The 15,783-nt window shown below is 44.6% G+C and overlaps 1 protein-coding gene across 11 annotated transcripts in view; it reads right to left on the bottom strand.

The window, feature by feature from the left end:
- Cfap61 (cilia and flagella associated protein 61) overlaps window positions 1–15,783 on the bottom strand; it is a 278,920-nt gene that overhangs the window by 148,554 nt on the left and 114,583 nt on the right. For 8 of the 11 annotated variants that reach the window (XM_008762285.4, XM_008762286.3, XM_063285003.1 and 5 more), the window contains one exon: window positions 14,741–14,875. In XM_008762285.4, the coding sequence (XP_008760507.2) occupies window positions 14,741–14,875 (135 nt within the window). Of the gene's footprint in view, window positions 1–12,185; window positions 12,327–14,740; window positions 14,876–15,783 lie in introns of those variants that run through there. The other 3 variants (XM_063285006.1, XM_039106619.2, XM_063285005.1) reach the window with 1 other exon arrangement.

Raw genomic sequence — 15,783 nt, 5'->3', positions numbered from 1 at the left:
GGTCCTGTTCCTGAATAAATTTTAAATTAGTGGATGAATATTTGAGACTTCCCACTTCCACCTTGAATAGAACCAGGGAGCCCACTCCATTTTTTTTTCCTGTGTCTTAGGGTGGAAATCCAAGATCTGGCCAAGACTAGGTCTCTGGAGTACTGGCTACCTGTACTGTTGGGCAGCCTATGAGTAGCGGCTATCTTTTGTTGACCTGAATTAGGGATCAACAGGCGAAGTTGGTGTCAGGGTGGGAGTCACAGGAAATCAGTATGCTCTCTCATGAATATGCCTGCCTACCAACCTACGGCTGGCCCCAAGCTATGGGTGGGTACTCAGAGTTGGGAGGCTACTATCCCACCATAGCTGTCCTCAGTGCTGAGGAAGGGAGTCTTCGCTGTGCAACCCAGTGGTCTGAGTTCCATGCATCTACCCCAAGTCTCCATGACACAAAGAGACTTCTTCAAGGATGAACTTTAGAGGCATTATGTAGAAGTTAACTGAACCCACTGGGACTCTTTGTCCTATTTTAAAATGGCATATACTGCTTAAGTCTTACCATTAAAACAAAAACAGTATGGGAATTTTTTTTCCAAAGCAGTTTTCTTACAAATGTTCCATGAGAGGCCACACACTCACCCAACCCTCCCATCTGTCACTAATTAATTTACAACTTTCCTAGACCTCTAACTGTTCATGCTGTATTTTCTGGAAATGACTATCTGGTCTATCCCAGTGGGAAAGAGTCATGCACAACACTAAGGAGGCTTCTTCACAGTGGTGCTGGCTCAAGGAATACTTTTAAAATTTGCTTTCTGCATAAGTGTGTGTGTGCATGTGTGCGTGTGTGTGTGTGCGTGTGTGTGTCTGTGTGTGTGTGTGTGTGTGTGTGAGAGAGAGAGAGAGAGAGAGAGAGAGAGAGAGAGAAAGGCAAACACAGTTCTCCTAACTCCTGAAGGTGGGGTGGGGGGAGTGGGGGAACAACAGTTGACAATGAAGATCAAGAAACAAAAAGCCATTCAGCAGATGCATGCCATTTTTTTCCCTCCAGTGTGGACCAGTTTTTCTTGTTAATTATATCACCTATTCTTTCCTTATATTGATAATTACATAATTACACGAAACAGATGGGCGACAGAATGCACCCAGATGGTGAGAATGTAAACAGGCTTACAAACAGCTTATTCTTAGGCATATTAAAAAGAATTATTCAATAATACATAGATTTCTATACTCTGCACATCTGTCAAGGAGAGCCTTCGAAATGGCAGCTACTTTGACAATTTTCTTTTCTTCAACAGATACAATATCCTCCCTAGGAATTCCTGAGTAGCCAATTGCCATGGAGATAAGATATTTATGCTTTTCCAAGTATCTGGACACCTGAAAGCTTAAATTCTTATTTAAGCCCACTGGCTTGATCCACCCCTGCTTACTATTTAAAAGTAAACTGTACTTTCAAAGGGTGTTTTGCATATATATATATATGTATGTGTCTGTCTGTCTGTCTCTCTCTCTCTCTGTCTCTCTCTCTCTCTCTCTGTGTGTGTGTGTGTGTGTGTGTGTGTGTGTGTGTGTGTGTAGCACTAGCTATACTTTGAGCAAGCTGTGCTGAAAAGAATGGGAGGGCTGCTCTAAGAATATAGTAAAGGCCTGGAGATAGCTCAGTGGGTAAAGTGCATGCTATACAAAGACAAGGACCTGAGTTAATATCACTAAAACCCACATAAAAGCCAGGCATGGTAGAAGGTACCTGTAATCCCAGGGCTGGGAGGCAAAGACAGGGGATCTGCACAGTTTGTAGCCAGTCAGTATGGCTGAATTGGCAAGCTCTGGGTTCAGCGAGAAGTTGTGTCTCAAATAATAAGGAGGGGCTGGAGAGATGGCTCAGAGGTTAAGAGCACTGGCTGCTCTTCCAGAAGATCAATTCCCAGCACCCACAGGGCAGCTCACGATGCACATAGTTCTAGCCCCAGGGGATCGGATACTCTCTTCTGAGCTCTGTGGATGTCAGGAATGCTCATGGCAATGGAATGTCATGCATGCACATGGTACGCAGCCACACATGCAGGAAAAAAAATTCACATACATGAATAAAAAAGATGGAGAGCAATTGAGGAAGATACTCAATGTGGATCTCTCTGACTTCCACAGGCACAAGTGCCTGGACACGTACATGCACCATGTTTACATGTACTTCCCCATGCGTGTACACACACACACACACACACACACACACACACACACACACGCACACACCCCTCACAGACATACATACAAAACCAGAGAAAATGCATAGGAATTCCTGCATCCGAAAGGTTTTATGAATGAAATTCTTTTAAAAGTAACCATGAAACAAAAGTCCAAATCACTGATGTTGTGTTTATGTGGTGCTTGGAAATGAGGGGTCAGCGAGAGCGGCACCTGTTCCTTCAAACTCCCACCCCTAGCTCAGCCCCAAGGATGCAGTCTCTTTTTAAGGGATGATTAGCAGAGGTGTATGTGCCTGTACAGCTCTATGAAGACACCAGCTCGGGGACCAGTGAGTAGTGATAGAGGTGAGGGTGGAGTTGGTAAGTGGAAATCGGCTGGGGTGACCAGAGGGCGCTGAAAGCTGCTTCACTCCCGGGAAGCAGCTCCTTCTGGCTAAACCCACAATGGCCACCATAGTGAGAATGGTTAATGCACTAAATTACATAAAAAGGGAGCAGGGACCAAGCAGCCCAGGAAGTAGGAGCAATGGCACAGTGTGTGCTTTAAGTTTATTACCCCAAGTTTCACTGGACTGTTTGGCTCACGTCTGCCCATGCTGTGGCCAAGTCATAGTCCAGCAGTGGCAATAAAAATGCTTTATGGCTCCCAGGCTCTTTCCACATTGTGTTTATTCTGTTCCCCCACACCTGCTTCACGTGATCACTCTCGCTTTCTTCTTCCTGAGGGTGGTTACTGTAACAACTGTGGCATCCATGATCTTGAGGAAACCATCTATGACCTGAAGCATGATTAAGGTCATGATGAGAGCTTTGATTCTGGAGAACAGTGGCAGCCGGAGACATGAGCACTGAAAATTTCAAGCTGTGTCTCTCTTAATAAAGAGACACCTGATAGAAGGTGAGCAATGACCCCTCCCCAGGTCTTCATAGGCAGCCCTGGGTTGGGGACCATGTCTCAGGATAAATTAGACACTTCCCAGGGTCCATTTAACCTTTCACCTGTGATGAACTCAAGTCCCATTTTCCCTCAAGATACAGTGAGCATGATAACGTTAATGTGTAAACTCAGCTGCTCTTTTGAGGTGTTCTTCCTGCCCCTTTATACTTTCCAAGAAATCATATCCATTTTTTTCAAGGAGACTTTATTAATAAGTTATAATGTGCAAAATTTACATGAAACCCTAAAAGTGAGATGTGTAACTCATCTTTGGCTAGTTTGTGAGTTCTTCTTCCTTTCACCCTTCACCACCATTTCTCCATCCTTTCAACCCCCTAACACTAGACAGGAGAGGAAAAAGGATAGAGGGAGAAAGACTACTTCCTGCCGATGAGGGGCATCGAGTCCCTTAGGGCAAGTTTGATCTATGCCATCAGAATATCTAATTTCTTCTTGTTTCTTCTGTGAGGTTGACTATTTAACAAACTCTGACTAACAACAGCCAACAGCCCACCCCTCCTCTTAGGGGCCCTAGCATTTATACACCCTATGAGAAGTCCTCAGAATTCCAAACATCACACAACTGCAGAAACTATCTGCCGCTGGCAAAATTATATCCCCCGCAGAAGGCAAATCATAGTCAGCTGCTGTGGACAGTCTGAAGCAGCCCCATATCCCACACCTGGGATAAAAATGAAAACATATTCCCATAATACTTCTGTGCTTTTTAAGTAGCCCAAAATTCTCACTACAGAGATGTATTATACTTTATAACAGCAGATGTGTCTGTGGACATAAGATCACTTGGTTCTGAGCGGGTCAGCCCTTGTGAGCTGTTCAGCCGTTTTCAGCCTGTGGGTTGAGATTCTTTTGATAAGCCTCTATCTTCAGAAGTACTTGCATTACAATCCATAACCATAGCAAAAATTACGGTTATGGAATAGCTGTAATTTTAACAAAAATAATTTTGTGGTCGAGGGTCACCACAACGTGAGGAACTGTAGTAAGGATCATGGTATTAGGAAGATTGAGAACCACTGAGTCAGAGGGAAATGGGAAAAAGAGAAGACATCCCATGATACATACCTGCTCTGAAAAACCCGTTTAACAGTGAATGGGCGTATTCTCTACACAGTGATGGTTTGCTTAGATACATCATCATATCAGCAAGAGAAATTAGTCTTCAAAGTCAGGAATTACAAGTTTTCATTTTTAATCATAAAATGATTTTTTTAATTTAATAGACAGTAGCTCATCGTGATAATCTATTAATATCATTTCCCACAATTTATTCAAGATAAATCCTCCCAAATGTGTTTGAACATAGTTCATTGTTGATGTATAAGATATATATATATATATATATATATATATGCATATATACACACACACACACACACACACACACACACACACACACACATATATATATCTTAAGTGGCCAAAGTAAGGGGACTGGTGCAATGATAAGCCATAGGTCCTGTGTCACTAGAGTATCTCAGAGATGTCAAATGAGGCCACTGAAGCTTGAGGACAATAGCTCACTCCTCAAAACCAACCCTCCCTTCACATCACAGTCAGGGATTGAGGTTAGCTCAGTGATACCATGTGAGGCTAATGTGTGAGCTCTGGGTTCCATCCCTCCCCTGGAGTGACAGAGAATGCAGGGAGGAGGAAAGGAAGCTGAGGCAGGAGGATTACCATGAGTTTGAGCCCAGTCTGGGTTATATAGTGACATCCAGGTCAGCTTTAGCTATAGTGTGATAGACTGCCCCCATTTTTTAAAAAAGTCAAAACAACAGCACAAACAAACAGAGAAGGGGGATCTAAGCTGTGGACCAAATGCATTTAAAGCTCTCACTCAGCCTAACACTGTCAGAGGACTGGTGCCAGAGACATACCTCATCAGTTAAGAGGGCTCGCTCTTCTCCCAGACACTTGAGACCCCAGTACCTACATCAGATGGCCCTCACGTTCCTGTAAATCCCGTTTCAGAGATGCCAGTGCCCTCCTCTAGCCTCCGTAGGCATGTGGGTACATGTGACATATACTTATACATAATTTTTTAAAATCCCTTTTTAAAAAAAAGTCAGAGGAGGAATATTTAAAAAGATCTTCCTGGATTTCTGGAGAGTTCTTTATACTAATGGCTCCTTCTTTGTCCAGAGATCCCACACTCCATCCTGCGGAGAAGAGATGGGATGGCCCTGGCTTTACCCTCAAATTACAGACAGCCTTTCAGCGCTTCACTTCAGGACCCTGTAGTGAAAATATCACTGGTTGGGTATGACAGGCCGGCCTTTATCCTGTACCAGTGAAATGTGCCAGTCCCCAGAGCATGGGCCTTGATTTAAGTCCTTCCTTGTAGGACCACGTCGAGGAGCAGAGGCAGCTTGGGTGCCAGTAGACTGACTGCCTGGAACTACATGTGTGCCGGCCTCAGCACTGGGGTGGGGATGGGGTTTCTGAAGAAACCCACTAACATATCCTAGGCAGAGGAATCCTACCCACGCAGTAAGGCTGTCCTTGCGTAGGACGGGTAGAAAGCAGACTTGGAGGTCTTCACGTTCCTTCCTCTCCTGGCCCCATTTTCAGAACAGTCAGAAATAGTTCTAAATTCCTAAAGAGAAAGAAACTGACAGGCTTAAAATAATGACAATAATAAAACTGCCAGTTAAATGTTAAAGCAGGAGAGGGAGAGGACTGGTGAAAGAGAGGAGTCTACTGGTCTCTGGCTTCAGCAGCAGGGCAGGGAGGCTGGCTGACCTTTGCATGGAAATCAAGTTTCTGACATTACATAAGACAAAATTAGATGTATTATAGAATTACAATCACGTGCTGTGAGTTGAAGTGGCCCACAGAGCTTTAATAAGCTAAAATTGACCAGAAAGTCACGGACTTGCCCACTGTGTGACTGGGTACAGAAGAAAACCCAGACACAGTGAGCATACTCACAGTCAACAGAAAACAAGATCTGGCAGCTCTGTGACAGTTCCCACAAATCCTGAGGACCCCATGGTCACTTTGTTCCCCAAACTCCTCACCTCAGGTTTCTTGCTCAAACTTGTGAGAGGGTCAGATAGTCTGATAAAAGCATGAAATGAGGGGGGCCAATGAAGACAGCCAGCCACACTCCTTCACCAGGGACAGGATCAGCTCCCACCAATGGAGGACTGCTTGACTGTGTCAAACAACTAGGTGACACAGGAAGAGAGCCACAACAGCTTGAGGAAAAAGGCGTGTCTCGAAGTACCATGAAACCATAGTCAACTGGGGCACGCACTGACGCACACATGCACAATGGTGGTGGATGGGTTTGTGTGTGATTGAGAAGGCACGTGGTGGGAAAGCATGAGCAAACATGCACATAAAGGCCAAGCGTCAACCTCATCTGTCGTCCGTCTGGCACACTCACCTCGTTGTTTGTTTGTTTGTTTGTTTGTTTGTTTGTTTGTTTGAAACAGGGACTTTTCCCCCACTGGAACCTGGAATTCAAGCATCAGGCTAGACTCCCTGGCCAGAGAATCCCCAGAGATCTGTCTCCCTAGAACCCAGACTATAAGTACACACCACCACACCTGGCTTTTGTATGAGCTCTGAAGATTGAACTTAAGAGCCTCATGCTTGCATGCATGCATTTTACTGACTGAACCATTTCCTAGGCCCTTAAACACCATAATATTTACAAAGGTAGCCAATTAGAGATAGTGGAGATTTGGGGCTGGTTTGTCTACTTCTTCCTTCTATAAACCCATACTGATTTTTATCATATTTTATTAATAAAGGTGGAAGCTATACCTTCTCTAGTCAGTATCTGTAGCTCTAATCACCCCCCTTTGCCATTTTATTGCACCACATATTTTAAAATACCCAAAGCCAGCCCAGTGGTTGGCCCTGACAATCTTTACCTCTCTAAGAGCAAACTCTAAAGAAACCATTTGGCCACAAAGACCAACTCTGGCCTGAGAGCATAATATAGACGCCCTCTCTGCCTCCCTCTTGGGTTCAGATAGATATCTGTAGCACAGTCTCCCCTAAATGTTGCTTCAAGATCTAAGGAAGCCATGTCTTGGTGAACAGGTCAAATAAAAGCAGGAGAAACTGTATTTTAACAATATTTCTGCTTTAAAAAAAAAGTAACTGAAACTTCATGAACAGCATAGTCTCCATGTAGGAATGAAGCTCTCTCAGAGTACCAGAAAAATGTTAGGTGCACTCAGTATCGCTGGCCCTAAGATGATCAGCGTTTTACTATTTAGTGGCCAGAATGCTAGAGCTAATCTAAAAATGAGAGATTGCAAAATGGAGCAGTTTCTGGGAAGTCCCAGTAATTCCACTTCCAAGATATACAGTGATATGAACACACACACACACACACACACACACACACACACACACACACACACACAGTATGTGAATTTTCATAGCATAGTTATTCACCAAAAGTAGACACAATTCAAATTGTTAACAACTGGAGAAAAAACAGAATATGACTGTGATGGTTTGTATTTGCTTGGCCCAGGGAGTGGCACTATTTGAAGGCGTGTCCTTCCTGAAGTAGGTGTGGCTTTGTTGGAGTAGGTGTGTCACTGTGGGTTTGGGCTTTAATACCCTAGGCCTAGTTTCCTGGAAGTCAGGATTCTGCTAGCAGCCTTCAGATGAAGATACAGAGCTCTTAGATCTGCCTGCACCATGCCTGCCTGGATGCTGCCATGCTCCTGCCTTGATAATAGACTGAACTTCTGAACCTGTGAGCCAGCCCCAGTTAAATGCTGTCCTTTGTAAGTCTTGCATTGATCATGGTGTCTGTTCACAGCAGTAAACTCCTAAGACAATGACATTATCCATACAATACAATATTTACCATTAAAGAAGAATCAAGTGTAGACACACACTACAATGTGGGTGCACTCTGAGAGTAAGAAGAAGCTGGTCACAAAGTAGCACATGTTGTATGAAGTATCCCAAACGGGTAAGTTCAAAGGACAGAAAGTAGCTCCGTGGTTGACAGAGACTCTGGGAAGGAAGCAAGGGTAGGAGAGAAAATACTAAAAATTTAGGCAGTAGTGATGGTTTCGTAACTCCATGAATGTACTAAGCCTCTAAACTGTGGCTTGTAAGGTATTCAGTGACTGATTTCAGTTATCAACTTGGTGAGATCTAGAATCACCTGGGAGATGAGCCTCTGAAAAATGCCTGTGGGGACTATCTGGATTAGATGAATTGAGATGGGAAGACCTACACACTCTGGGTGGGACCATTCCCTTTGCTGGGATTCTGGACTGAATGAAAAAGAAAAAGTGAGATGAACATAGGCATTCATTACTCTCGCTTCTTGGTCAGCTGTAGCCAGTGGCCTGCAGCTCCTGTTTGAGACTTCCCCACCATGACAAAACTATGACCAGAAATAAACACCTTCCTAAGTTGCTTTGGTCACAGGGATTTTATCATAGGAACTGGAAAAGTAATCAAGGTGTGTGTGTGTGTGTGTGTGTGTGTGTGTGTGTGTGTGTGTGTGTGTGTGTGTATCTGTGTGTACAGATATACTTTCTATTTCTTGAGCTTACCTATTATTTATATCACAATAAAATTTGGTTGAAGGGTAACTGTCCTGAACCAATTATTCTGCAAAATGATAAGATTTGGTGTTGGTTGGTACTGCGACACTGGAAGTCAATTTCACAATTTATTCTCATCGGTTTGCTATCCTTTCACAGCCCAACTTCTAAATATCATCCAGCATTTGTCAGTTGTGCTGCTAACTCCTCAAGTAAACCATCAGGCACTCCTTCGACAGGCGAGAATACTGCTGAGCTCCATTCAATACAGAGCCGAATCTTGAGAAGTTTGTAATATAACCACCATCTGGGATCATATTTTCCTTCTTTCCATAGCAGCTGCCACCACAATTCTGAAAGGCTTGTAACAGCATGCTGATGCAACACAGAATTATAGACACCCTCCATCTATCGATGCCTAGCACACCAGCCTGGGCCCAGATGTCTGCTTCTCTATTGCCTCACTCAGCCAGAGTCAGGCTGGTACCGAACTGACACTCCGAGCCGAAACCAGCTAGAGTTGGGGGTGGGGGTGTCCTGGCAAGTCTGTGGGTCACGTTTTTGATTAAGTGGTTGGTGTCAAAGATGTAAAAAAGTTTAGTGTCAAGCTGTCTACGTTCTCTTTTTGCAAGTTTCCTAGGATGGCCATGGCGTCAGATTTACGCATTAGTTAATGATCCCTGCAGGTCATGGCTAAGAGAGTTTGGGCAATCAGCTGCCTGGTGGGAAGGACTGTCAGTGAACCAGCCTTTGAATAAGTCACCCCCACCCTGACACGCATACCGCTTTATGGGGAAAATGGTCAGGACAGTAAGTAATGATGTGACAGTTACGTAAAATGGATTCACAGGAAACCGTAGACCAGATCTCAGCAAACAGTAACCACAGGAGGGGTGCCCGGCATCACTGTCCGAGGGAAAAGACTTGTGAGAGTCATGAGGACAAACTGCCGCTCTATAAGCCATTCTGGTATCTGCATATACATAGTGTGTTCTAGTTAACTAAGGAGTGTCAGAACTCTGGGGAAAAATGGCACAGAAGGTATAGTATTTGAGCAAAGGAGGGAGCCCTTGAAGGAATTTATACAAGTTTCTCTACAAGTCACAGAGGAAAGAATTCCCCACCATTGAGGAAACCTGTTTCCCAGGAGTAGCATAAGCATGTGGGAAGTGGTTAAGAACAGGGCTGAAAAGGCCAAGCAGACCCTGGTAGTGACTGAAAGTGCATTCGTTTCATGTCCGGGAAACTCCACTGTGATGATTTTAATAAGGGTCAATGCATAGATGATGCTGAAACACCACAGGCTTACCATTGTAGCATCATCCCCCAAGGAGATGTGGATTTTGGTTAGTTGTTTGGTTGATTTCTTTCTTTGTTTTTAAAAAAAAACCATACTATATACTTCAACCATAACTATGACCAACAGAAGTCTGACTACTGTCAGTGAAAGTTACCAAGTTTAAGGAAGGGACTGGGAAACAATTACTCTGGGGAAAACCTAGCAGGTGCTGGGAGAATAATGCAATTTCCCAAGGCAGCAGATGCCCAAGTGCAACAGGATCCAGTAATCGGCCATCAGATGGTAATTATAGCTGGACTGGGGAAGAGCAGCCCAGATAAAAAGGGGCAATTCAAAGGGTAACTGAATGCCAGCCAGTGACATCTTCCTGAGATCACGTACCAGGAAAGGGTGGGCCAACACTTAGCTCTGGCGGTGGGGGTGGGGGGGTGGGGGTTAGATCCACTGCCATTTTCCGTGTAGAACAAAAGGAGATGTGGAGAAAACAAACACAGAAACTCCAAATGGAGGCATCTAAAGAAGCTAGTTTAGATTTCAGCAGACTGTCGTCATGACCAGAAGGAGGAGAAGGAGAATAACAGCAGAGCTGAGCACCCGGAAAGCATGACTTCTGCAGACGGGGATGAGAGCATACCTTCATTCTGCGACCACTATAAATCAAGACAAAGACTATGATTCAAATGGATCATAAGAGCTCTTGTGAATAATAAACAAAGTGGATTCCAAGGCGAATTTCTGGAGTTCAGAGTTATAAATAACTGTTAACCACCCCAAGCGGAGGCACAGCAAGTAGCTGGGACATGAAGTGCAGACACTCCAGGAATTCTACAGACACAGGTTCAAGCCCACTGTGAGTCCTAGCTCTTACTATCCTTCCCCCTCCCTCATCTACCTCCATTAATTCTGTAAGTAAGGGTAGGGCAGATGGTTTTTACAGAGGACCTGGGCTCAGTTCCCCAGCACTGGCATGTAGGCTCACAACTGTTCGTAACTCCTGCTCCAGGGGATCCAGGCCTCTCTTCTGGCCTCTGAAGTACAGCAAGAATATGATACACATACATGCAGGCGCAACAGCCGAATGCATGAAAAAAATAAGCTAAACAAAAAATTGATATACTGTTAATATACTGGCAGCTTTCTCAAACTCAGTGACAGTAACAAAGTCAACCCCCGCTTGCATGCAGGCAGGAGAGGGAATAAAGGCCTTCACAGACCTCCAAAGTAAGAGAAGGGCAACTTGCCCAATCTTTAATTAGTTCATCTGCACAAAGAATTCAGGCAAATTTGGAGTATTTCTCAGGTTTACAGTGCTCACGACGGTAAGCCATGGGGACCCATCTAAATGAAAGTTTCTGTGACAATAGCTCAGAATATAAATGCGCAGGCCAAGATGGCTCATTCAAACTGGACGAGACTCTTCTGAGCCTATCCTGTGGATCATGACCTTGACCAGGAAAAGCCTTCTCTCTTATCCGTGAATTCCTATTGGTCGACTGTAGAGATGTTACTGTGACTCTTGGGGGCCAACTCCTAGATGTGATGAAGTTGAAGGCTTTTAGGTGCTTTCCTATGACTTGCTCTGGAGTGAGCTGTCTGTTAATAGAAGCCACTGGGAAGGGGCATACCCAAACAGGGCAGAAGCTCTATGGCCTCAGGGTTGGGAAGGGAGGACACGGAAGAGAGGGAGAGCGCACACTGCCTTCCCATGCAGTGATGAATCTGAATCACAGCTGCCTTGTGCCAAGTTCAAATTGGCAACCCACGGAGATGAAAGGCATTCTATCCCATTACTCATGCCTGGGGTGATCTGTCCCCTTGAAGATTGGCTTCCTAGGTGAAAGCGAGGGACCGACAGCTACTCAGAGATGCTTTAAGCAGGATAAAAGGCATGAAAAGCAAGTGACTGGAGAGAAAAGATACCAGTAAGTCAGGGAAGCTGATGCCTGTGGCAGAGGGATGTGAGGCTTACAGGGAACGGGGAACTGTGTGGGAAACCGCGTTTATTCAGCCCCGTGTGGTTCAGCTATGGGAGTTCTATTGCTCCTCTCTGACTCACGGGTACTAGGATCATATTGAAATGCATCCCCAAACCATCCTACTAGGTTCAACTTACCTCAGGCAATTGTTTAAAGTGTGAAACACATTTAACACGTTTTTTTAAAAGAGAAAAAAAAAACCCTTCCATATAAATCAGCTCCTCCTGTTGAATAGGTAGTTCCATCCTGTGAGGGGTTACAATGTTACAAAGTTGCTGATCCCTTCCTTTACATTTTCCACAGTGTTACTCAAGTGAGGTGTTGCGGCTGTGTGGTTTGTTCGTGGCAGTGCTGGGGATCAAACACAAAGCCATTCAGACAAGTTCTCTTCCACCAGACTGTGTCTCCAGCCCAGATACTATTCATTGGTCTTGAAACCCCCACCCCTCTTTGTGTTATGCAAAGCTGACAGTCTAACTGCAGGCTCTGTACAGGCTAGAAGCCACCAACCTACTTTCCCAATCCCTTACTAAGTCCTAATCTTACTAAAGCCACATGCCAAGATTGGATGTGGTCAGTAATGGTAGAACCATTTCTTAACCACTTGGAATTCACCAGCACCATAAATGCCCCAGCATTAGGTAGCAGGCAAACACCGGGCACCATTGTCTTTCTCAACAGCCCACTGAGGGCTTTTCTTCCTAGACCCCAGGTTTAAAGTCCCTCTCCATTGTGCCTATACCTGGGCCAGGACTCTGGAATGAGAAGGAGTCAAACATCCTGACATGGGCAGGAAAAAGGTTATTAAATGTAAGCAATGATTTCAAATCATACCAACCTGGGAAGTAATGCAAGGATCATTTTTTTAATGAAGAGAAATGTTTTCTCTGGCTTTCTCTCCACCTGGAGCTCCAGCTTGTCTCAGGGTGGCCCAAAGCCAGAGGTTCCCTGAGACAGGCAGAGGACCGGGCAGGGGCGTCTTGCATGCTTGAAACAACATGTTCCTGCTCCAAGCAACTGCTCAGTATGCCTCCCCTGCAGCCCCAACACTTCCTTCCACTCCTTCCAGGAGAGTGCTGGCTGAAGTCACAGGAGCCCCACTATACAAAAGGCCTTCCTCGGCCCAGTCCTGTCTACGTGAAGGCATTTCAGCAGAAGGCCCAGCATCTCTCACCTTTCCTAGATCTGATCCACAGGCTGCAGAGCATCATGTGGTGATATCACGCCCTTCTGCCTCCCGAGGCTCCTCCCCTCTGATAGGTAAGACCCGAATGTCCACACATCGATGTTTCCAGGAGCTGTACAGTGCCTGCAGTTAGACTGTCAGCTTTGCATAACACAAAGAGGTGTGGGGATTTTGGTGTTCCTCCAGGTGTGGTTTGGAACAAGAAGCCGTGTGTAAACTAAACTGGTCTATGAAGACCTAAACACATGGAGGCTTCTGTAACAATTCAACAGACTGATTCTGTGGCTGGGAAATCTAACAATAGCATAATTGAACTTGCATTTTGTCTGTCTATGGTTTTTAAATCTCATTTTCCCAGGAATTAATGTTGTTAAAACTAGGACAGACTGAACATTTAAAAAAAAAAAAACTAAGGGAAAGGTCTCTCACTCATGAGGGTGGGCTGGGGTGTGGGTAGGAAACTGTCTTGAATCTGCTTGTCACCTTCTGTAATAAAACGTTAAAAAACAAAACCAAAAATAAATCTCTGTTCATTCCTACTCTCTCCTCAAAGGTAAATTTGTGACTGTTAGAAAATAAGTATAAATTTTGTTATTTAACCAATATGAGGATGGGGTCAGACTTGAAGAGGCCTCTGGGCTGGGTCTGCTCAGTTCCTGCCCCGTGTGAGTCTGAGCTGGGAGCACCGTGTCTGTACCTTCCCTCTGTGCTGAGGTAAGGAGCTCTCTCATCTCTGAGGAGCGACTACGGGACTCACTGTTTTAAATGCTTACACTTTTACTTTCCTCATTTATCCTTCAGGAAGGGCAAATCTTAGCCACTAAGATATTTTGTTTTTAAACTCACAGTGCCCAGAACACTGGAAGCCTACGTGCTGGTCAAGTTCACATGTTATCCGTTAGAATTACAACAACCAAAACACGGCTGTGCGTTTCACATTCACAAATATTGACACACAGGTTCCAACCTTTTCTTATCTGGTTGCAAAGTCATTGCAGGATTACTTTCTTACCTTGAGGTAAGTAAAATGAACAAGGCTCATTTGGACTTCCCACAGGAGCTTTTATGTACGCATGCTTAAAACAAACAAACAAACAAACAAACAAACAAACAAACACTAAAACCAAAAGCCAGCTTAAGACCCAAACATCTCCAACATGACATTTCTCTGTCAACTTTGCCTTAACAGCGGAAAAAGACCACCTGGCTGACTTAAAAGCGAACGATCAATTGAAAGGAAGATTCTTCTTTTGAGGACAGCGAAGGAAGATGAAAATACGCTGGGGTGCCGGTGGCTCTAGGCCACTCATTTGTCCAGGGACCAGCAACAACTCTCGAGGTGTCCCTGCTGTGTCCTCTGAAGGAGGATGTGGCTATTGTTTTAGGCTTACTATGAAATAGGCACTCGAGGGCAAGGCTGCAGGGAACTCTTGCAGGGTGCCGCCGCCTGTAAGGGTATGAGCGCCAGGTTCCCTGTAATTAAGAAGCAGCCTGCTTGGTGAAGACAGGGCTGCCACCCCATCTGCCAAGCCCGCGGGAGCTGGCACGGTGCCTCCCTGCCTGCCGCCCTGCTACCCACCTGATCCTTGGAGACCTCCTTTGATGGAGCGTTTATGCCAAGCTTTTCCAGAGGATAGACAATCTGTCGTCGTGGTCGCACGGGAACCAAGTAATGAAGGGCAGATGTCAGGGAGTGGGCGTAAGAGCTCTGGAGCTGAAAAGACAACCATCTCTATTTTAGGGGAGAGAATGTCAGAGGCGCAGCGCAGATGTCTGCGTGCTGCTTGACAAATACAAAACTCTTAACTCGGCCAAGTCAGAGCGGGGAGGGGAGAAAAATCAGCAAATAAACAAACATACTCTTCGAGCGGAGGAATGAATTGCAGATAATGCCTCACACTAATGAAGGTAATTATGAGAGTAATTACATTACTATCTCTGTGGGAATGACAGATAAACAAGTGGTTTGGTTTATGGGATTTTTCAGTACAAGTATTTCCCCCAGGAGAATATTCCTCTCCATAGTGATCATGAATCAGCTTGATTTGACCCCATTAAGCTGTGTTATCTGAGTCCCGTTAACCTTTGTGTGTTTGGCACGAGATGCTTTTAACACACATAGATGAAAATGCCATCCAGGGGGCAGCCTAGCCCAGATGTGAAAGCGCTCGGGCAACTTTACTTGGGCTTTTATAAAATAAATAAATAAATAAAATAAAACGAGGGTCTCGTGAAAGGACTGGAATGTGGGGAACAGGAGAGGAGGATCGAATGATGTTGGTTTGTAGTATGACTGAACTGTGAACTGGATTTACACTTGTTGAGACAGATGATAAATAACTTGTATAATAATGTTTTAAGTATTAATTTAATCTAGTTTTTAAAACTTGACAGAGAATGATGAGTGGCATTTATAAAATCTTGGAAATAATAATAAAAATAAAAACCCCAGGGCCAAGAAATCATTTCAACCTCAAGTGTAAAGCTGTGAAAAGCCCAACTGGCAACGATAAATCTATTTACTGAGTTAGTCAGAGAGCAGAGAAGTATAGCAGAACGTGAGCTGTATTGTAATAAATGTCACGGTTTGCATACGACTCATGTGCTGTTTTAAAAGTAGCC

The sequence above is a fragment of the Rattus norvegicus genome, chromosome 3 (genome assembly GCF_036323735.1).
Source record: "Rattus norvegicus strain BN/NHsdMcwi chromosome 3, GRCr8, whole genome shotgun sequence".
Classification (NCBI taxonomy): domain Eukaryota; kingdom Metazoa; phylum Chordata; class Mammalia; order Rodentia; family Muridae; genus Rattus; species Rattus norvegicus.
The sequence above is the reverse complement of the archived record's forward strand: the minus strand, read 5'-3'. Positions and strand labels throughout refer to the sequence as shown.